Below are 23,887 nucleotides of genomic sequence, written 5' to 3'. Positions count from 1 at the left end.
ATAGTATTATAATCAAGGTTCAGCTTGTCAATCTGATCTGCAGAGCCTAGATTGGTAGCATGTAGCAAGAGTCTCTCTGGGCAATAGACAGTCCTCCTTATACCCGTGAGCTCTCCATTCAGACCATTGGAGTCTTCACGATTGGTGGATAAGACTGGACTCTTATTGGCTAGATTTCAAGCCATATTTAAATATCCAGAGACAGGATAGAAAGGTAAGTTACATCACATCTAGCAATTCACTTAGTAATACAATGGGAGGTTCGCATAATTGAGTTATCTGAGTTATCTGGGTGTCTGGCCTTCATTAGCCAAGAGTCTTGTAAAAACAATGAGGGACTTATCCCCCATCTATAAACAAACTGTCTTCATGTCTGGCTGAATGTTAAGAAATATGTACATACATAAAAAACACCAAAAAGAGAAGTAAAAATCCTCCAAATATTAAGCAAAAACTCACAGACTAACGGCAGAAGATGTAAACTGCCCAAGGCCAAAAAGACTAATGCACTGCCAGGATGCAGCAAGACCTCCATTAAATGGAGACATCACAGGTGCAAAGGGAGAAGGTAGTAAAATTGCACACTTGTGGCTTTCATAGGTCACTGTTCACACATGCAGGCACACAGTACTGTTTACATCTTCTGCCATTAGTCTGTGAGTTTTTGCTGAATGTTAAGAAAGTTAACCCATGGTAGGCACTGAGAGTCCATGTCGTCACAGCTGGGTCTTCCAGTATGACAATGACATTAAACACACAGACAGGGCAACTAAGAAGTGGCTCCGTAAGAAGCATTTCAAGGTCCTGGAGTGGCCTAGCCAGTCTCCAGACCTAAACCCAATAAAAAAATCTTTGGATAGCGCTGAAACTCAGTGTTGCCCATTGACAGCCCCGAAACCTGAAAGATCTTGAGAAGATCAGCATGGAGAGGTGGGCCAAAATCCCTTCTGCAGTGTGTGCATACTTTGTTACTAACTACTGGAAATGTCTGACATCCGTATTTGCAAACAAAGGTTTCTGTAGCAATTACTAAGTTTTGTTTTTCATTTGTATCAAATACTAATTTCATTCAATAAAATGCAAATTCACTATTATAAAATCATGCAGGGTGATTTTCCAGGGTTTCTATTTTTTTTATTATGTCTTTACTAGAGATGAGCGAACCGGTCGCGGTTCGGCTCGAGGTCGGTTCGCCGAATGGAGCTCCCGTTCGAGTTCGGTTCGTCGAACGTTCGACGAACTGAACTCGAACAAATAGGCTATAATGGGAGGCAATCACAAACACATAAAAATGCATTATAAATGTACACATACAGTTAATAAACATTGCCATAACACTTACCGGTCCCCGCGATCCCTCCTGCACTCTGTCTCCTGCCGCTATTCCATCCGATGATCGCTGAATCCTCCCGGTGACCGGCACTGCCAGCAGAGATGCAGGACCTATCGTGACGTCAAAATAGCCATGTGACCAGTCACGTGGCTATTATCTCATTGGCTACAGACTGGTCACATGACTATGACGCGTCATGTAGGACCTGCGAGTGCATCTCTCCGGTACACGGTGCACATTTGTGTATCGCCGTGTACCGGCGACATACTCTAGCACACGGTCGACTCCCCGTTCCGTTAGGGACCGGCTGACACAGCCGGTCATTAACGGAGATCACCTTTGCCATAGCAATGCAGTTAGCGGTGATGTCACCGCTAACCGCGGCTCCGGGAGCTCCGTTGCTATGGTATCGCGTCTGTCAGCATTACCGCTGTTACCGCTAGCAGCACTGATCACTCACGGAGTGAAGGCTGCACGGGGAGCAGCAGCGTCTTCCCCCATGCAGCAGTGATGGAGCAGTGCTGCATTTGTTGAACGAGAAAGATAGAAGACCATGGATCGTGGAGGGCTGACAGGGGGTAATAAAGATGGAGTCTCTAATGTGTCTGTGTATTTATTTCTATTAAAGTATTTTTTCTCTGTGTGGTGTCTTTTTTTTAACCCTTTATTGGAGATTCTTAATGGCCGGGTCAAACGTGCCTGACATTAAGAATCTCTGGCTTAATACTGGCTAGTAAAACAAAGCCAGTATTAACTCATGATTACCCAACAAGCCACCCGGCTCCAGGGCTGTTGGAAGAGTTGGATACAGCGCCAGATGATGGCGCTTCTATGAGAGCGCCATTTTCTGGGACGGCTGCGGACTGAAATTCGCAGCAGAGGCACCCAGAAACCTCGGGCTAACCTGTGCTGCGGATTCCAATCCCCAGCTGCCTAGTTGTACCTGGCTGGATGCAAAAATGGGGCAAAGCCAACGTCATTTGTTTTTTAATTATTTCATGAAATAAGTGAAATAATTAAAAAAAACGGGCTTCCCTATATTTTTGGTTCCCAGCCGGGTACAAATAGGCAACTGGGGGTTGGAGGCAGCCCGTGGCTGCCTGCTGTACCTGGCTAGCATACAAAAATATGGCGAAGCCCACGTCATTATTTTGGTGGGCAAACAACTTCTGCATACAGTCCTGGATGGAGTATGCTGAGCCTTGTAGTTCTGCAGCTGCTGTCTGCTCTTCTCCATACAGACAGACAGCAGCTGCAGAACTACAAGTCTCAGCATACTCCATCCAGGACTGTATGCAGAAGTATTTTGCCCCCTTAAAAAATGATGTGGGCTTCGCCATATTTTTGTATGCTAGCCAGGTATAGCAGACAGGTATGGCTGCCCCCAACCCCCAGTTGCCTATTTGTACCCGGCTGGGAACCAAAAATAAAGGGAAGCCTTTTTTTTATTATTTCATGAATTTCATTAAATAATTAGAAAACAAATGACGTATGCTTCGCCCCATTTTTGTGTCCAGCCAGGTACAACTAGGCAGCTGGGGATTGGAATCCGCAGCACAGGTTGGCCTGAGCTTTCTGGGCCCCACTGCTGCGAATTGCAGACAGCAGCTGCCTCAGAAAATGGCATTTTCATAGAAGCGCCATCTTCTGGCGCTGTATCCAACTCTTCCAGCACCTGCATGCTATACCTGGCTAGCATACAAAAATATGGCGAAGCTCACGTCCTTTTTTTGTAGTTTTTTGGCAAAAAAAATAAAAAATGCTTCCCTGGATTTTCCATTGCCAGTGAAGGTAACACCAAGCAGTGGGGGTTAGCAGCCAGTAGCTGCTTGGATTACCCTTAGCTAGCAATACAAAAAATGCAGCGGGAGCCCATATATATTTTTTTTAATTATTTATTTAAATAACTAAAAACAAAATGGGCTTCCCTGTATTTTGATTGCTGGACATCACAGTGCTGTAAAAATAAATCTTTAAAAAAATGACGTAGCGCTCCGTGGTATTTTTGATTCTCAGCGCAGATAAAGCAGACAGCTATGGGTTGCCACCCCCATCTGCCTGCCGTTACCTTGGTTGGCAATCAAAATACAGGGAAGCCAATTAATTTTTTCTATTTAAAAAATAGTTAAAAAAAAAATGACGTTGGGTCCCCCCATTTTTGATAGCCAGCTAGGGTAAAGCAGACGGCTGTAGCCTGAAAACCACAGCTGGCAGCTTTACCGTGGTTGGGGATCCAATGTGGAGGTCCCCTCAGGCTCTTTTTTATAATTATTTTATAAATATTAATAATTACACAATAAAAGTAGGGTCCCCCCAAATTGGATCACCAGCCAAGGTAAAGCGGACAGCTGTGGTCTGGTATTCTCAGGGTGGGAAGGTCCATAGTTATTGGCCCTTCACAGCCTAAAAATAGCAGGCCGCAGGCACCCCAGACGTGGCGCATCCACTAGATGCGCCAATCCTGGCGCTTCACCCCAGCTCATCCCGTGCCCTGGTGCAGTGGCAAACGGGGTAATAAATCGGGTTGATACTAGCTGTAAAGTCACCTGAGATCAAGCCCAGCAGTTTGTGATGTCATGGCGTCTATTAGATACCCAACATCATAAACTGTCAGTACTAACAAAAAAAAAAAATAGACAAAAGAAATTTATTTGAAAAAACAGTCCCCAAAACATTTCCTCTTTCACCAATTTATTGTAAGAAAAAAAATAAAGAGGTCCCACGACAACTCTGGACCGTCTAGAATATGGGGGGGGAGACACTCAGGGAACGTATCCCCCATTTTCTAGGAGTGCGGACCCTTCATGTGAGGCGTGTGGGTGCAATGAATCTGCACTCACTCTCCCTGGGTCCACAGCAGCAGAGTCCATGTCGTAATGGTTGCTACCAAAGCTGCAATGCCCTGCTCATGAGGTAAGGGCATGCCTAATCAGGAGAACTACTGTAGAGGAAGCTCTGCTCACTGGTATATAGGTGCTCAGAGGTAATAATAGATAAAATTAGTGAGTAACCTCGGCACTCTAAATCTCCCAGACTAAGTCAGTAAGTCACAATGAATAGTAATGCAAAATCACTCTTTATTGGTCCGTATTAAGAAACAAAAATTTTTCATAAGCATATATGTTTTTGTCCAAAACAAGTTACAAATGACGTTTCGGCCTGAGCCTTCGTCAGATTGGACTTATCTGCATGTAATCATGAAAAATGACAATAATCAGTATCACATAAGAGTGAGAGAACAATAACATAAACTCGAACAATGTAGAGGTACAATTGGGATGCAGCAAAAAAATTGCAACACAGCAAGAAATGAAACACATGACACAAATGTCATAATACAGTACAAGGACAATATAGTAATGACAAATATGGGGTCAGAGTAGGCTTAGACAGCTCTGGTACGAAAGAGATGTCAATCATAAAGTAACATGTGCAGTAGGTGTAGAGCTACACTATGCATGGCAGAGCTAATGGGTAGACCGACCATAGAAAAAGAACGGAGAAAAAGTGGAGAAAAAGTGGAGAAAAAGTGGAGAAAAAATGGAGAAAAAGTGGAGAAAAAGTGGAGAAGAAGGGGAGAAGAAGTGGAGAAAAAGTGGAGAAAAAGTGGAGAAAAAGTGGAGAAAAAATGGAGAAAAATTGGAGAAAAAGTGGAGAAAAAAATGGAGAGAAAGTGGAGAAAAAGTGGAGAAAAAGTGGAGAAAAAATGGAGAAAAGTGGAGAAAAAGTGGAGATAAAGTGGAGAAAAAGTGGAGAAAAAGTGGAGATAAAGTGGAGATGAAGTGGAGAAAAAGTGGAGAAAAAATTCAGAAAAGGTGGAGAAAAAGTGGAGAAGTGGCGAAGAAGTGGAGAAAACGTGGAGAAAAAGTGGAGAAAAAGTAGAGAAAAAATGTAGAAAAAGTGTAGAAAAAGTGTAGAAAAAGTGTAGAAAAAATGGAGAAAAAGTGGAGAAAATGTGGAGAAAAAGTGGAGAAGAAGTGGAGAAAAAGTGGAGAAAAAGTGGAGAAAAAGTGGAGAAAAAATGGAGAAAAAAGTGGAGAAAAAATGGAGAAAAAATGGAGAAAAAATGTAAAAAAAGTGGAGAAAAAGTGGAGAAAAAGTGGAGAAAAAATGTAGAAAAAGTGGAGAAAAAGTGGAGAAAAAATGTAGAAAAAGTGGAGAAAAAGTGAAGAAAAAGTGGAGAAAAAACGGAGAAAAAGTGGAGAAAAAATGGAGAAAAAATGGAGAAAAAGTGGAGAAAAAGTGGAGAAAAAGTGGAGAAAAAATATAGAAAAAGTGGAGAAAAAGTGTAGAAAAAGTGGAGAAAAAGTGGGGAAAAAGTGGGGAAAAAATGGAGAAAAAGTGGAGAAAAAGTGGAGAAAAAGTGGGGAAAAAGTGGGGAAAAAATGGAGAAAAAGTGGAGAAAAAGTGGGAAAAAGTGGAGAAGTGGAGAAGAAGTGGAGAAGAAGTGTTTGTTCATGCCAGATGGGAAATAAATAATTTTTTACCGGCGCTGTCATTTACTGTAACGTGATCATCGGTGTACGGTGTATACCTGTGATCACGTGAGCGGGGACTGGAAAAACCGTCCTGAATCATGATCTCCAGGGTCTCAGCTAGCCCTGAAACCCCGGAGATTTTCTAACGCCGGTTGGCGTTATTCTCTTATTTCTGCCTGCTGTTTATAAACGGCAGATTAGAATAAGGCTACATTAACACGACCGATCCATTTTTGCGGTCTGCAAAAAACAGTCCATTTTTTTTACGGGTGCATCCGTGTGACATCCGTTTCCGTTCCGTAGACGGTCCGTATGTCATCTGTTTGTCATCCGTGTGCCTTCCGTTTTTTTTGTGTACTGCAAAAAAACTGAATGAGGGTAAATGCATAAATTTACCCAGGATCCATAGCTTCATCCTACATGAGGCGGTCACATGTTCACTCCAGTGCCATTTTCTACTGCTTTTCACAGCATAGAGCGCTCTGGTGATTTTCTTGTGCTTGTGCACTTCATATCAGTCTTTTCTGTCATTATAATGGCAGAAAGACACATAATGTCCCACTCTCCTGCATTTTGTAATTTTGCACCCTTTGGTGCCTTTCATGTGGCACTAAGGGATGCTTAGCTTTGTATTTAGCCAAAAAAATGAAAAAAAAATTACGTAGGGTTCCCCCTAGTTTTGTAGCCAGCTAGGGTAAAGCAGACGGCTGCAGCCTGCAGACCACAGCTGGCAACCTCACCTTGGCTGGTAATCCAAAACTGAGGGCACCTCATGCTGTTATTTTAAATTAAATAAATAATTAAAAGAAAAAAACACGTAGGGGCCCCCCCAAAATTGGATCACCAGCCAAGGTAAAGCAGCCAGCTGGGGTCTGATATTCTCAGACTCTGGAGGTCCATGGTTATTGGACTCTCCCCAGCCTAAAAATAGCAGGCCGCAGCCGCCCCAGAAGTGGCGCATCCATTAGATGCGCCAATCCTGGTGCTTTGCCCCAGCTCATCCCGCGCCCTGGTGCGGTGGCAAACGGGGTAATATATGGGGTTAATACCAGATGTGTAATGTCACCTGGCATCAAGCCCTGGGGTTGGTGAGGTCAGGCGTCTATCAGATACCCGACATCACCAACCCAGTCAGTAATAAAAAAAATAGACGACAAACACATTTTTATTTGAAAAAACACTCCCCAAAACATTCCCTCTTTAACCAATTTATTAGAAAGAAAAACAAATCCAGGTCTGGTGTAATCCAAGGGGTTGCCATGACGATCCACACTGTCCCAGTCAATGAAGAGCAGAATGTTCCCCATTGGCTGGGAGAGCAATGCAGTGACCTGAGCTAACATCAATAGGTCAGCCCAGGTCACTGCAGGGGATGACAAGTGCTGCTGTCAGCGAGGTACATTACCTGCGCTAATCTCCAGCACACTGACAGCACCTGTCACTGAGTTCAATGACCGCCGCCTTCACAGCCAAGTATCGCGAGAGGCCCGTGACATCACCGCTAGTCAGTCTCGGGTCGGAAGCGAGACAAGGTGATGTGACAAGCGGCGGCCATGGAGGAATGTGACAGCGCTGAGGTCGGGACTTCATCACCGCAGGTAAGCCGAGCGGGACCATGTGTGCAGAGTGTGTTTGCAGAGTGTGTGTGTGTGTGTGTGTACGTGTGTACATGCCGCGGGCAGGAGGGGGCGGAGCGAGCTGAGCGGGGAAGTGTGGGCTTCCTGCACATAACTAGGATAAACATCGGGTTACTAACCAAAGCGTTTTGCTTGGATACCCGATGTTTATCTTGGTTACCAGCTTCTGGCAGGCTGCCAGCGATGGCTCCTGCACACTGTAGCTGTAAAAAGCCCTGCTCTTTGCTGCTAGAACCGTTCTCGAACTTATCTAGAACTATCGAGCGTTTAGCAAAAAGCTCGAGTTCTAGTTCGATCTAGAACAGCCCCCAAAATCACTCGAGCCGCGAACTGGAGAACCGCGAACCGAGCGCAACTCTAGTCTTTACCAGTTTAAATGTACCTACTATAAAAATTACAAACGTCTCCATTCTTTGTTGGTGGGAAAACTTACAAAATCTGCATGCAGTGAATCAAATACTTATTTTCCCCTCTGTACCAGTTTTGTGACATACATAATAGTTGATAAGTTACTTTGTGTGTCAGCATAAACCTTTTGAAATTCTATGGCCACTTTTGAACAAGTGACTATGTTGGCACAAAAGGCCAAAAATGTGAAACATTTTTATTCAAGTACTTATTGTATCAACTAGAGATGAGCGAACCGGTCGCGGTTCGGCTCGAGGTCTGTTCGCCGAACGGAGCTCCCGTTCGAGTTCGGTTCGTCGAACGTTCGACGAACCGAACTCGAACTGCATAGGAAACAATGGCAGGCAATCACAAACACATAAAAACACCTAGAAAACACCCTCAAAGGTGTCCAAAAGGTGACAAACAACTCACAACACAACACAAACACATGGGAAAGTGACAAGGACAAATTCTCATGTGAAAACAAAACAGCGTTACGAGGAAAAAGAGGACGAGACACAGATATAGGCATGGCACGCCCTTCTAAAATCATGTAAAACACCGCAAGGTGACTCCAAGCGGAGTCTCCATTTTTTCCAAAAATTGGGCCCCACACACACCCACCCCTTCAGTGGCAGCAGTTGTGCCCCAGTTGTACACTTCACAGCTAGATTTGCATCAAGCACATTCAAAAATACGCCATTCTTAACCGTCCCCAGGATGACACCGGGGTAGGTAGCAAAGTCTTTCCTGATCCCAGCTCTGTTCATCTTGGCTTCTTTTAAAAACAATGTAAGCAAGGGTTACTCCAAGCGGAGTCTCCCTTTTTTCCAACAATTGTGCCTCACACACACCCACCCATTCAGTGGCAGCACTTGTGCCCTAGTTGTACACTTCACAGCTAGATTTGCATCAAGCACATTCAAAAATACGCCATACTTAACCGTCCCCAGGATGACACCGGGGTAGGTAGCAAAGTCTTTGCTTAACCAATGACTTGTTCATCTTGGCTTCTTTTAAAAACAATGTAAGCAAGGGTTACTCCAAGCGGAGTCTCCCTTTTTTCCAAAAATTGGGCCCCACAGACACCCCATCAGTGGCAGCACTTGTGCCCTAGTTGCAAACAGGATGTTTTGATTTGCATCAAGCACATTCCAAATCCACAAGCATTTACTCTCCCTAGGATGACACAGGGGTAGTAAATTCCTGGTGGATCCATGACTTGTTCATTTTGATGAACGTTAGTCTGTCCACATTGTCACTGGACAGACGCGTGCGCTTATCTGTCAGCACACACCCAGCAGCACTGAAGACACGTTCAGAGACAACGCTGGCAGCTGGACACGACAAAATCTCCAAGGCGTAACGTAAACCATCTTTCTAGATTTGAAGCCCAAAATGAGCAAGGCTCCATTTGCAAAGTCATGGCATCGATGTTCATTTGGAGATACTCCTGTATCATCCTCTCCAGCCGTTGACTATGTGTCAGACTTGTTGTCTCTGGTGTCCTTGCAAAGGAGAGTCTAAAAAAATTATGAAAAGATTCCATAAAATTGCTGTTACCAGCACCAGATACAGTCCTACTGGTATGGGTAGACTGTTGAAGATGACGAGACCGTCCCATGTTTGTCAAGTTACAACTGGGAGATTCACTCCCTGCACCTGCATGGTTGTTTGGTGGAAAAGCCGAGCTAAGATCGAGTAACAGCTTCTGCTGATACTCCTGCATACGTGCGTCCCTTTCTATGGCTGGAATTATGTCACAAGATTTGGACTTGTACCGGGGATCTAATAGTGTGGCAAGCCAGTAGTCATCATCACTTCTAATTTTGACAATACGAGGGTCATGTTGGAGGTAGTGCAACAAGAAGGCACTCATGTGTCTTGCGCAGCCATGCGGACCAAGTCCACACTGTGTTTGTGGCATAGAGGTGCTACCCGTTCTTTCTTTCTCTGACATCTCCCCCCAACCTCTTTCAACTGAAATTTGACCAAGGTCTCCCTCATCCGCTGAGTCTTCCATGTCCATGGACAGTTCGTCCTCCATTTCTTCATGTTCTCCTGCACCTTCCTCAACATTTCTCCTGCTACTATGCGCCCTTGTTGATCCCTGTCCCCCATGGTCCCATGCCTGCTGCGTTGGTGATGATGAACGTCTGGACCTTGGTGATGTTGTTGTCCCTTGCGCATCTGAATCCTCCTGTAGTTCCTCGCCTTCCTGTTGTCCCACCCCCTGACTCCGAATAGTGTTTAGCGTGTGCTCCAGCATGTAAATGACTGGAATTGTCATGCTGATATTGGCATTGTCAGCGCTAAACATATTCGTCGCCATGTCGAAACTGTGCAGAAGGGTGCATAGGTCCTTGATCTGAGACCACTCCATCAGGGTGATCTGCCCCACCTCTGCATCTCGTTGACCCAGGCTATACGTCATGACGTATTGCCCCAGGGCTCGGCGGTGCTGCCACAGTCGCTGTAACATGTGGGGAGTCGAATTCCAGCGTGTCGCCACATCGCATTTCTGGCAATTAACCGGCAGGCCGAAAGACTTCTGGAGCGATGCAAGTCGCTCAGCTGCGGCGGTTGAACGCCGGAAGTGAGCAGACAGTTTTCGTGCCCTGGTCAGAAGGCCATCTAGGCCGGGATAGTTTGTTAAAAATTGCTGGACAACAACGTTCAACACGTGAGCCATACAAGGCACGTGTGTCACCTTGCCCAGGCGAAGGGCCGCACCCAGGTTTGCAGCATTGTCGCACATGGCCTTACCAGGCTGCAGGTTGAGTGGAGACAACCATTTATTAAACTCGGACCGCAGAGCTGACCACAACTCCTCAGCTGTGTGACTCCTATTCCCAAGACATGTCAAGCTAAAGACCGCCTGATGCCGTTGCGCTCTGCTGCCAGCATAGTAATGAGGGGTGCGTGATTCATTCTGCGCAGTGAGAACGCTGGTGGCCTGACCAGGCAGGCTTGGGGCGGAGGTGGAGGACCCAGATGAGGTGGAGGAGGCAGAGCAGTGGCGGAAATTGGACAGACAGAGGATTGACACACAAGTCGTGGGGACGGCAAGACTTGTGCAGCAGACCCTTCACCATCTATTACCATAGTTACCCAGTGCCCAGTCAGCGACATGTAACGTCCCTGTCCATGCTTACTGGTCCAAGTATCGGTGGTGAAATGCACCCGTTCACACACAAAGTTTCTCAAGGAATTGGTGATGTTGTGTGCGACATGCTGGTGTAGCGCGGGCACACCTTTCTTAGAGAAGTAGTGGCGACTAGGCATCTGGTAGTGGGGCACATAAGGTCTCTAAAATCCTGTGTGTCCACTAGGCGGAAAGGCAGCATTTCGGTAGCCAAGAGCTTACAGAGGGATAGAATCAACCTCTTAGCTTTGTCATGGGTCGCAGGAAATGGCCTTTTATTTGACCACATCTGAGGGACAGAGATCTGGCTGCTGTGTGTAGACGGTGTTGAGTAGGGTGTCCCTGTAAAAATGCAGGTTTGTGAGGAAAGTGCAGGCGGAGACATGATGTTGCCTTCATCCAACGTTGGTGCTATCGATGTCTGAGAGAGCTGTACACACTCACTTGTTTCCCCTTCCAAACCAACTGACGACCTACCAAGCAAACTGCCTGTTGCGGTTACAGTGGTGGAAGTTGTGCGTGGAAAACCAGGTGTGACAGCTGTCCCCACAGTCCTAGAAGATGAAGAGCGCGCGGATGCCCTGGAAGGGGCAGGCCGTGGATGGTTCACTCCGCTAGGCCGCATTGCAGCACGGTGAGCTTCCCACCGGGACCTATGATATTTATTCATGTGACGATTCATGGAAGAAGTTGTCAAACTGCTGAGGTTTTGACCTCTACTAACAGAATCACAACAAATTTTACACATCACATAATTTGGGCGATCTTTTTCTATGTCAAAAAAGGACCAGGCTAGGCAAGGCTTAGAGTGCATGCGACCTGCGAGCCCCCCCGACTAGTGCTCAGAGGCTGAGTGGTGGCTTATGATGCAGTTGTAGACGTGCTACCAGTGCTCTGACTCTGTCCAGGAAGGCGCAAGGTAACTTCGTCGTCGGTTTCATCCTCCTCCACCGCCTCTGTTGACCTCCTCGAGTGCCTGACTAGGGGTTGACAGTAGGTGGGATCTAGAACTTCATCATCAATCGTTGTGTTTGCACTCCCCTCCCCCTCAGACCGAGCCTCTTCTTGCCCTGACCGAATATCTAAGTTGTCATCCCAATCTGGTATCTGTGTCTCATCGTCATCAGTATGTTCCTCATTGTCTATAACCACAGGTGTTACAGTTAGTGACAAAGGGTCAACATTATGCTCAGAAGCTTGGTCCTCACGGCCTGAATCATAGTCACAAAGGTTCTGGGCATCACTGCAGACCATTTCCTGGTCTGTACTCACTGTAGCTTGGGAGCAGACCTCTGATTCCCAGGCTATAGTGTGACTGAACAGCTCTGCAGACTCAGCCATCTCAGTTCCACCATACTGTGCAGGGCTGATGGAGACTTCAGAGCTGGGAGAAAGCAAGTTTGATTGGGATGACAACTCGGAGGACTGGTGTTTTTTGGATGCGGTACTTGAAGTGGCTGAGAGGGCACTTGTTGGACCAATGGAGATCCATTCAAGCATTTTCCTTTTTTGGCCATCATCTACCTTTGTTCCTGTTGTTCGTGTCCGTAAAAAAGGGAGCACATCGGATTGTCCACGGTAAGTAGTAGACATCTTACTTTTGCTGGTAGATGGTCTATCTTCAGCAGATGATAATGGAGCTTTGCCACCTTCCCCACGGACAAACCCTTTTTTTCCTTTTCCACCACGCCTCTTCCCCTTTCCACCAGCATCTGTCATTTTGCCACTCATGTTGATTGCGACAAGATTGTGCACTGAAATTGTGGTAGTAAAAATTGAGAGGTGGTGTAGATTGCAGCGGTGGTCTAGCTTTATTAACAGCAGAATAATAAAGAATAAATATCCCTGACAATGCAACTACGGCCCTTAAACTGGCAGCATAAATTGCTAGTATAATGGCTTATTTATAATGAGTTTGAGTGTGCAATGCAGGCAGACGTGCTGCAAATATCTGTGCACTAGTGGGACTATACAGAAGTCCAATAGCCACGTTTAGGATGCCACTAGGTTCACTCAGTGTTTGCTAGTATAATGGCTTAGTTATAATGAGTTTGAGTGTGCAATGCAGGCAGACGTGCTGCAAATATCTTTGCACTACTGGGACTATACAGAAGTCCAATAGCCACGTTTAGGATGCCACTAGGTTCACTCAGTGTTTGCTAGTATAATGGCTTAGTTATAATGAGTTTGAGTGTGCAATGCAGGCAGACTTGCTGCAAATATCTTTGCACTAGTGGGACAATACAGAAGTCCAATAGCCACGTTTAGGATGCCACTAAGTTCACTCAGTGTTTGCTAGTATAATGGCTTAGTTATAATGAGTTTGAGTGTGCAATGCAGGCAGACGTGCTGCAAATATCTGTGCACTACTGGGACTATACAGAAGTCCAATAGCCACGTTTAGGATGCCACTAGGTTCACTCAGTGTTTGCTAGTATAATGGCTTAGTTATAATGAGTTTGAGTGTGCAATGCAGGCAGACGTGCTGCAAATATCTGTGCACTACTGGGACTATACAGAAGTCCAATAGCCACGTTTAGGATGCCACTAGGTTCACTCAGTGTTTGCTAGTATAATGGCTTAGTTATAATGAGTTGGAGTGTGCAATGCAGGCAGACGTGCTGCAAATATCTGTGCACTAGTGGGACTATACAGAAGTCCAATAGCCACGTTTAGGATTCCACTAGGTTCACTCAGTGTTTGCTAGTATAATGGCTTAGTTATATTGAGTTGGAGTGTGCAATGCAGGCAGACGTGCTGCAAATATCTTTGCACTAGTGGGACTATACAGAAGTCCAATAGCCACGTTTAGGATGCCACTAGGTTCACTCAGTGTTTGCTAGTATAATGGCTTAGTTATAATCAGTTTGAGTGTGCAATGCAGGCAGACGTGTTGCAAATATCTGTGCACTAGTGGGACTTTACAGAAGTCCAATAGCCACGTTTAGGATGCCACTAAGTTTCCTCAGTGTTTGCTAGTATAATGGCCTAGTAACAATGAGTTGGAGTGTGCAAAGGGCAGGAGGGTACAGTGGCAGAGTTGTGGGTCTCTGGGTAGAGGAAAGGAAGCCTGCCTTTCTATCCCTCCTAATGGGGAAATGCAGCGAGGAAATCCCTGACCTTAGCTACACAGACGCTGTCATCTTGTGTAGCTGTTAAACTCTGTTTTCAGGACCTGTCACCTATGACTCTGACCCTGCCGGTATGAGCCCTTAAAAGGATTGATAGAAAGTGCTATCCCTAAGCTGTCTAGCGCTGTGTATGGAGCGTAATACAGCTGTATCGGCGATAGGAGCTGCGCCAGTGATGTCTGACACCAAGGACGCAGAAGAGATAATGGCGTCCGGACGGGCAGATACTCGTTTTTATAATGCAGGGACATGGGACATGGACATCCTATCACACATGCCGTTGCTTCTCTGCCTAAAAGTCCACTTAGCTGTGTGTGTATGGGATTGGCTGACATGCTGGCCCTCCCCACTACACGCGCGCGCTTATGGAAGGAAGACAAGGAAAAAAAATAAATAAATGGCGATCGCCATTATACATACAACAGTGATCTGAATGCGCTGTTCCCGCACACTATACACTGAAATGTCATAATAGTGTGAGTCACAGAGTGACACACTATTACAGCGGAAAGCCAGCTAGGAATTAGCTGTTTTTTTTGCTGCTAGAACCGTTCTCGAACCTATCTAGAACTATCGAGCTTTTGCAAAAAAGATCGAGTTCTAGTTCGATCTCGAACAGCCCCCAAAATCACTCGAGCCGCGAACTGGAGAACCACGAACCACGAACCGCGCTCAACTCTAGTATCAACCTTTTCATCTTTTTCTTGCCAGAAAACTGGTGTAGAGAAAAATACATTCTTAACTTTTTATTAGGACCTAACAGCTTCAAGCATCTAAATATAAACTTTGTTAAATTATGATATATTATAATAGTTTTAACAAAAATTTCAGTTTTGTTCTTTTTAGTTATTAAGTGGTATATACATGAAAAAATATGTTCCCTTTTGTTTTTTTACGGAACCTAATAATTTGACTTTATGTGTGCATATCGAAAATTCATGATTACACGTGGAATAAATACTGGCCCAAAGTGTTTTATGTACCTAACCTCAATTTTATCAGTGTCCTTGTGCAAATGGTTAGTAGTGAGGACTAAAGATGAGCAACATTGAGGTTCAGTTTTCGAACTGAAAACCAACTTAAATAATCAAGGTTCAGTTTCTGGGTTCAGATGCTTTATGTGTGAACTTCACTCGCGCGAGCAACAGTGTACTCAGGGCTTGGTGCTCATCCCTGTGCAAGCTGCTTTCAGTCTTTGAACGGCTCACACTGGGGGCAACATCAGCATGATTACATGTAGTGTGCAACCCAAAAAATTGAAAAAGCCAGCCCACTCTCCCCCGGAAGTGATCTGCTTATGGCTGGATGTATGTGGGCGGAGACTCAAACTGCCAATCAGTTTTTTGCTTCAGAGTTTGGGTCAAGTTTGCACCAGTGGAGGCTTGGCTCGTTAGCTGCTGGCGAACCGAACCTCCACGGAATCGTTCATCTCTAGTGAGGTTGCATGCTTCAGTGTTGCAAAAAGTAGATAAGGCTGTAATGTATCAGTTTAGTCTATGTCTGCCTATGATCCATAATTAGGCAATACATTGTATCATATTGTATTGACCCTTACATTTTTCATTTTATTTATGTCTTATTTTCTTTGTTCTTATTTAAGTTTGTCACAACTTTTTGTTACTCTGTGATGATACTTCTCCTGCATATTGGCATTCTATGACCTACTTATTTGGCACTGTGTTCCCACCCTAGAGACAATGCGCTATTTACATATTTTGACACCATGTTGAAGTCTTATTTGACAGCAGAGACAGGACAAGACAATATAATGACAGGTTTCTTGATATAAATATAAGAACAGTTAGTATTAGTTTGTAGAAAATATTTTACAATGTAGCAAGGAAGATTCTGTTTTGATATTTTTCTTGACAAGGGGCAGGAAAGAAATACATAGCTCTCAATGGAATAACAGCTTGCACACTGGCACCAGAAAAGACAAATGTTTGATGGAGAGAAAATAGACCATTGTCAAGCTTTCTTCCATCCTACACTGACATCTGTCTCTGTTAGATCCTCATTGCACAGGCACTATGTTCAGAGAGATAAATTAGCTTTATGAGAATATCCATCTTGTGGTTATTCCCCTGTCAAAACAGAACGGAGCAACGACAGAAAATGACCATGTGCCTTGAACCTTATACATATACACACTTTCTAATGTGAATATATATCTTATTACAGACAACAGGGGCTAGATAACATAAGTAAAACAAATGCTTATGTCTGCAGTTAATTTTGTATCTGCTTGTTTGCTTCATGTAACGTGTATGATACAATGTATACCATAGTTTACATTATTAGCAATTGTTAATGTTTTATGCATTCTATTAAATTATACCTTCTGCGGGTGAAAAAAGAATTGAAAATGTCACAAGTTTTCTAAGTAAAAATATTTCTAAAGGTGCTATTGACCTGAATTTCTCACCAGATGTGGGTAACAACTCATAAAATCAAAACAGGCAGAGAAATCAAACCATAGAGTTCATAAATTAAGTTATTTGTAGTAATGAGAAATGACACAGGAAAAAAGTATGGTACACTCTTACTGAAATGTATTTAATACTTCATTCAAAAGCCTCTGTTGGTGATGAGAGGTACAAGAAGCCTCCAGTATGGAGAAATTAGTCACATGTATTGCTCAGGTGTAATTTTGGCCCATTATTCCAATCAAACACTCTTCAAACCCTGAAGTTGTGTGAACTCTGAGCTTTAAATCTTTCCATTTATTTTCTATTGGATTCAGGTCTGGTGATTGGCTGGGCAATTCTAGTAGATTTTTTTTCTTTCTCTGAAATTAATGAGAATTTCTTTCTCTGTGTGTTTGGGATTATTGTCTTGCTGAAATGACCACCATTTTTATCAAGAATGTCCTGGTATATTTGTCCATTCATCCTTCATTCAATTACATGAAATTTGTTAGTGCACTATGGTCAAAAATAGCCTCTCACCATGAGGTTCCAACCTCCAAACTTCACTGTTAGCATAATATTTTTGGTGTGATGTACAGTGCCTTTTAGCCTTTAATCATGGTGTGTATTATGGCATCCACAGAATTCAATTTTGGTTTCATCTGACCAGACTATATTCTCCCAGTGTTTCACAGGTTTGTCTAAATGTTGTTGAGTTTGGCGAAGTGACCATGCATACAGCCTATGGAGGTTTAATGCATTACTTATTGTTTTCTTTTAAATAATTGTTCCTGCTGACTTTTGGTCTTTATTTAGCTCTGCACATGTGGTTCTTGGCTTTGGACATCTCTTCTGATAATTATTTTCACTCCTCTGTCTGAAATCTCTCGGGGAACACCTGGTTGTGGCTGGTTTACAGTGAAATTATGTTGATCCCCTTCCAAATTATGGCCCCAACAGTGCTCACTGGAACCTTCAGTAGTTTAAAAATTCTTCTATAATCAATGCCATCACAATGTTTTGCAACAAGGAGGTTTGAACGATCTTGATTTTACCTACCCATCATGAGATGTTTAATTTGTGGCACCTTGGTAATGAGACACTTTTTTATAGCTCATCAACTGATATAATTTTTCACTGAGTGGCAGGTTTGCTTTCTAATTACTGATAGATTTCAGCTGGTGTCATGACTTTCCATGGCTTTTTGCACCTCTCGTTTTCCATTTTTTCAATACATTTTTTCCCTGACTCATTTCTTATTATTACACATACTTTAATTTTTGGACATTTATGGTTTGATTTTTTTTGCCTCCATCTTGTGAGATATTCATGTCAATAGATAATAAAACAAGCGCACTATGAGAAGCACCCGTGGGATCCTTTTTAACGTTTATAATATTAGATTTGCTCACCTTTGTTGGTTGTGCGCCCCCGCACAACTTCAGTGTCAGCTTATCAGACTGGAGTTCCTCCGAACAGATCCTGTGTCCAGGCTTCAGGAGTCCAGATTTAGGGTATCTATGTCAGCTACTGATTTCCACCAGCACCATGGAATTCAGGTTTTTGTTCCTCAATCCTCCAGCTTGCCAGCTGGGTTTTTTGATATGTCAGCAGGTCCTTTGCAGCTATTACCGATTCCCAATAGGGAGGGGGTATATGGATAATTCTTTCGGTCTATATATAGCGCAATAAGGATATTTGCTGGTGATAGTTATTTAAACTTTATTAATTAGGCACTCCTATTATTACAACGCGTTTCAGCAGAATTGCTTTCATCAGGTAAAATAGGAGCAGACTGCTCCTATTTTACCTGATGAAAGCAATTCTGCTGAAACGCGTTGTAATAATAGGAGTGCCTAATTAATAAAGTTTAAATAACTATCACCAGCAAATATCCTTATTGCGCTATATATAGACCGAAAGAATTATCCATATTCATGTCAATAGCACCTTTATAACTATATTTACTTAGAAAATTGGTGACATGTTCAATACTTATTTCACCCTCTCCATTTACCAGAAGTCAGATTTATTAGGTATTTCTCCATTGAGTGTCTAGTTAATTCTGTGCCTGGTGAATTATTGCAATTAAATTTAATGGTTGTTGTTTTAGGGCCCTTGGAGAGAGTGGTCATTCTCTTCTGCTAATAATAATAATAATAATAATACACTGTGTGCAGAATTATTAGGCAAATAAGTATTTTGATCACATGATACTTTTTATATATGTTGCCCTACTCCAAGCTGTATAGGCTTGAGAACCAGCTACCAATTAAGTAAATCAGGTGATGTGCATCTCTGTAATGAGGAGGGGTGTGGTGTAATGACATCAACACCCTATATAAGGTGTGCTTAATTACTAGGCAACTTCCTTTCCTTTGGCAAAATGGGTCAGAAAAGAGATTTGATGGGCTCTGAAAAGTCCAAAATTGGGAGATGTCTTGCAGAGGAATGCAGCAGTCTTGAAATTGCCAAACTTTTGAAGCGTGATCACCGAACAATCAAGTGTTTCATGGCAAATAGCTAACAGGGTCACAAGAAGCGTGTTGGGCAAAAAAGGCGCTAAATAACTGCCCATGAATTGAGGAAAATCAAGTGTAAAGCTGCCAAGATGCCATTTGCCACCAGTTTAGCCATATTTCAGAGCTGCAACATTACTGGAGTATCAATAAGCACAAGGTTTGCCATACTCAGGGACATGGCCAAGGTAAGGAAGGCTGAAAAACGACCACCATTGAACAAGAAAAATAAGATAAAACATCAAGACTGGGCCAAGAGATATCAGAAATATCTTAAGACTGATTTTTCAAAGGTTTTATGGACTGATGGAATGAGAGTGACTCTTGATGGGCAAGATGGATGGGCCAGAGACTGATCAGTAAAGGGCAGAGAGCTCCACTCCGACTCAGACGCCAGCAAGGTGGAGGTGGGGTACTGGTATGGGCTGGTATCATCAAAGATGGACATGTGGGACCTTTTCGGGTTGAGGATGGAGTGAAGCTCAACTCCCAGACCTACTGCCAGTTTCTGGAAGACAACTTCTTCAAGCAGTGGTAAAAGAAGAAGTTGATATCGTTCAAGAAAAACAAGATTTGCATGCAAGACAATGCTCCATCACATGCATCCAAGTACTCCCCAGCGTGGCTGGCCAGTAAAGGTCTAAAAGATGAAAAAATAATGACATGGCCCCCTTGTTCACCTGATCTGAACCTGTGGTCCCTCATAAAATGTGAGATCTACAGGGAGGGAAAACAGTCCACCTCTCGGAACAGTGTCTGGGAGGCGGTGGTGGCTGCTGCACGCAATGTTGATCGTAAACAGATCAAACAACTGATAGAGCCTATGGATGGTAGGCTGTTGAGTGTCATCATAAAGAAAGGTTGCTATATTGGTCACTAATTTTTTGGGGGTTTGTTTTTGCTTGTTAGAAATGTTTATTTCTAAATTTTGTGCAGTTATATTGGTTTACCTGGTGAAAATAAACAAGTGAGATGGGAATATATTTGGTTTTTATTAAGTTGCCTAACAATTCTGCACAGTAATAGTTACCTGCACAAATAGATATCCTCCTAAGATAGCCAAATCTAAAAAACTTACTCCAACTTCCAGAAATATTAGGCTTTGATATTTATGAGTCTTTTGGGTTGATTGAGACCCACCTCTTCCAACAAGCCTACAACCTACAATAGCCCTCAGTCCAGTACACCACTGCGCAACCACCTCTGTCCTCACCTATTGTACCATCACCCATTCCCTGTAGATTGCGAGCCCTCGCGGGCAGGGTCCTCTCTCCTCCTATACCAGTCTGTTTTGTACTGTTAATGATTGTTGTACGTATACCCTCTTTCACTTGTAAAGCGCCATGGAATAAATGGCGCTATAATAATAAATAATAATAATAATATTTGTTGATCAATAATAAAAAAATCCTCTAAATACAACTTGGCTAATAATTCTGCACACGGTGTAATAATAATAATAATAATAATAATAATAATTATAACAACATTTTTTGAAATAAAAACTTCTACAAGACTGTAAAATGGTTTGTTCTTAGCAAAGAAGGGTAAGAGAATTGGCCCAAGGATCAGAAAGTAGTGTGAAGGATGAAGAAACACACACTATACACTTTTCTTTGGGTTCAGAAAATGCAGCACTTTAACGAGAAGCTCATTTTTTATTTTAGCCAAGGGGTTCCTTCTTCTCTATGTCCTCAGTAAATGCATTTCCTGAAAAGCTTTGCAAAATAAATAAATGCTCTACAAAGGAAAGAGTCTACTGATCAATAAGATCTGTCCGCTCCTTATGAATTCTAATTCCTCACTACAATTGAAATACATTATTCTAGCTAGACTTTTGATAGGCTGCAATTCACATCACAACCCCTTAAAGGCCACACAGACACATATACCATAAATGTCTCATGACAGTGTATGGTGAAAACATGCGTTTTTTAAAAAATAATATGTTGAGACAAGAAAAAGTGAGGAAGGACACATCTGCAATTTATCCATTTTGTTGCTTCTTTAAATAAAACATTATATTTGTTTTTTAATATCTCAAAATAAATGTTTATTATTACCTTCAAAATAGTCTCCACTGAGGCAGCTAGCATAAAAATAAATGTATTTTTTTTACCTATTTTAAGGCAAAGACAGGAAGTTGTTTGCTGCAAGATGGTAGTCAAGAGCCTTTCAAAGTTCGACTCCACTTAGCCAAAGATATATTGATGATTCAAGAACAGGATGTTATTTGTGTGTCTGGTGAACCTTTCTACTCTGGAGTAAGTAAATAACTGAAAATCATTATGAAATTATATTTTTATTTTTGCCATTAACAATTCTTCTGATTTGTTTAAAGACAGCTTTTCTATGTCCAACATCACGACAAATATCTAGTGACTGCACCATCTGTTTTCAGTTCCATTTTAACACCAGTGTCCTAAAGCTGTAACTGGCAGTGTAAAAAAGCATTAGTGGTGAGCAGATCAGACAAAAGTCAAATTCACTTGTTCATGTGGATTTTACTAAGAAATGTGATTATCAGAGAGCTTAGTGCTCATGAATTTAATGTCCATGATTATGCACAGAGCACATTAATTGTAACATGTAAAAAAAAAATAAAAATATTTATTCTTGTAATCCACTCACCTCCTTGGCCGCTCTCGTTACTCCATGCCTCTGTCGTGTTTCATCTCTGGCCTAGTGTTCACTCTATGCCAGGGATTTCAGCTGCCAGTAGATCCTGTAGTTAACTATATATGCGCAGTGACCTCTGGACTGTGTTAGCAAAAGTTGATGCTCAGTGTTCATTCTAGATGATGACTTCCTGCCATGAATAGGCTCTTTAGCATATGCAGTAAACTCTAGGGACTGATCACAGGTAGAAGTCCAGTCTAGAGTGAACACCGGGCCAGATATGCGTCACCACTATGTTGAGAGTCACTGGACAGGAAGGAAAAAGAAACAGGAGTGGCATGAAGTCACAGCCTGGTGTTTCCTCTAAGCTGGAACTTTTAGACATGAGGAGGTCAAAGAGCATTTGCAGTGAACACCGGGGTCTACCCGTGATGGAAAGACACCATCTAGAGTGAACACCAGGCCGAAGATACAATACAAAGGAGGCATGGAGGACCTGACAGGGGGCAGAGAGCATCAGAGGTAGTTGGAAACATAACCGGCTGACCATTTTCTGGCTGGGCCTACTATTACTAGCTTGCTGTCCAGTTTTCCATACTTCTGTTTCATTGCATCTCTGACCCAGTATTTGTTATAAGCTGGAGCTTCTGCTTACACAGTGACCTTTGGAGCCTGCGTGTGGAAGTCTCTACCCAGTGTTCACTTTTGATTGGGTCTTCTGTCCATGAGAAAGCCATGTGTAGTGAATAGTGATGAGCGAGTACTAAAAAGCTCGGGTGCTCGAAGCTCGGGCCGAGCCTCCCAAGATACTCGTGTACTCGGGCCGAGCAACGAGCCCAATGTTATCCTATGGGAGACCCGAGTATTTTTGTGAAATGACCCCCCGGCAGCATGTAGAAACCCTAAAAATGTCACAAAAGTCTCAGAAGAGTGCTCAAATGACATGGCAACAGCATGGGGAAGACCCCTTGAAGCATTTATCACTCAAAAGTCACAGCTGTGAACAATTTTGTCCGCGTTTCACGCCATCTTTACGGACTCACCAGAAAACCTTCCAAAATGACCCCAAAATGATTTTTCATGGCAGAAATGTTAAGGGCACATACCCAATAGTGAGATAGAGCTGGTGTATGTTACTTTTTGAGATTAATACATGAAAGATTTTACGTGAAAACATTGTGTGGCACTCCGATGTCCCTGAGAAGAGACGTACATGAAGGCCTCTTGAGTCTAATGTGCCCATTTTGAGGAAGTGAGTCTTTGTAGTATTTTCCTTTGCCAGGGCAGTCCAAAATTGTGAGGTTCACCAATGCCCCTGCATACAGACGTGCATGAGGGCCTGTAAACCTGAAGTGCCCATTGTAAGGAAGTGGGTCTATTGTAGTATAGCCCTTAGGCAGGGCAGCCAAAAATTGGGAGGCTCCACATTGTCCCTGAATAGAGACGTGCATGATGGCCTGTAAACCTGAAGTGCCCATTGTAAGGAAGTGGGTCTATTTTAGTATAGCCCTTTGCCAGGGCAGCCAAAAATTGGGAGGCTCCACGTTGTCCCTGGATAGAGACGTGCATGATGGCCTGTAAACCTGAAGTGCCCATTGTAAGGAAGTGGGTCTATTTTAGTATAGCCCTTTGCCAGGGCAGCCAAAAATTGGGAGGCTCCACGTTGTCCCTGGATAGAGACGTGCATGATGGCCTGTAAACCTGAAGTGCCCATTGTAAGGAAGTGGGTCTATTGTAGTATAGCCCTTAGGCAGGGCAGCCAAAAATTGGGAGGCTCCACATTGTCCCTGGATAGAGACGTGCATGATGGCCTGTAAACCTGAAGTGCCCATTGTAAGGAAGTGGGTCTATTTTAGTATAGCCCTTTGCCAGGGCAGCCAAAAATTGGGAGGCTCCACGTTGTCCCTGGATAGAGACGTGCATGATGGCCTGTAAACCTGAAGTGCCCATTGTAAGGAAGTGGGTCTATTTTAGTATAGCCCTTTGCCAGGGCAGCCAAAAAATGGGAGGCTCCACGTTGTCCCTGGATAGAGACGTGCATGATGGCCTGTAAACCTGAAGTGCCCATCGTAAGGAAGTGGGTCTATTTTAGTATAGCCCTTTGCCAGGGCAGCCAAAAATTGGGAGGCTCCACGTTGTCCCTGGATAGAGACGTGCATGATGGCCTGTAAACCTGAAGTGCCCATTGTAAGGAAGTGGGTCTATTTTAGTATAGCCCTTTGCCAGG

General features: G+C 43.4%; 1 protein-coding gene across 4 annotated transcripts in view; it reads left to right on the top strand.

Annotated features, from left to right (window-relative positions):
* Nucleotides 1–23,887, top strand: part of SNTG1 (syntrophin gamma 1) — a 1,064,578-nt gene that overhangs the window by 615,337 nt on the left and 425,354 nt on the right. For 3 of the 4 annotated variants that reach the window (XM_075353282.1, XM_075353281.1, XM_075353283.1), the window contains one exon: nucleotides 21,171–21,305. The exons of the other annotated variant lie outside the window; for it this stretch is intronic. In XM_075353282.1, coding sequence (XP_075209397.1) covers nucleotides 21,171–21,305 — 135 coding nt within the window. The remainder of the gene's footprint in view (nucleotides 1–21,170; nucleotides 21,306–23,887) is intronic. 4 annotated transcript variants of the gene reach the window in all.

This window comes from Anomaloglossus baeobatrachus, chromosome 6, assembly GCF_048569485.1.
Source record: "Anomaloglossus baeobatrachus isolate aAnoBae1 chromosome 6, aAnoBae1.hap1, whole genome shotgun sequence".
In the NCBI taxonomy this organism is placed as follows: domain Eukaryota; kingdom Metazoa; phylum Chordata; class Amphibia; order Anura; family Aromobatidae; genus Anomaloglossus; species Anomaloglossus baeobatrachus.
This window is presented reverse-complemented; position numbering and strand designations above follow the sequence as displayed.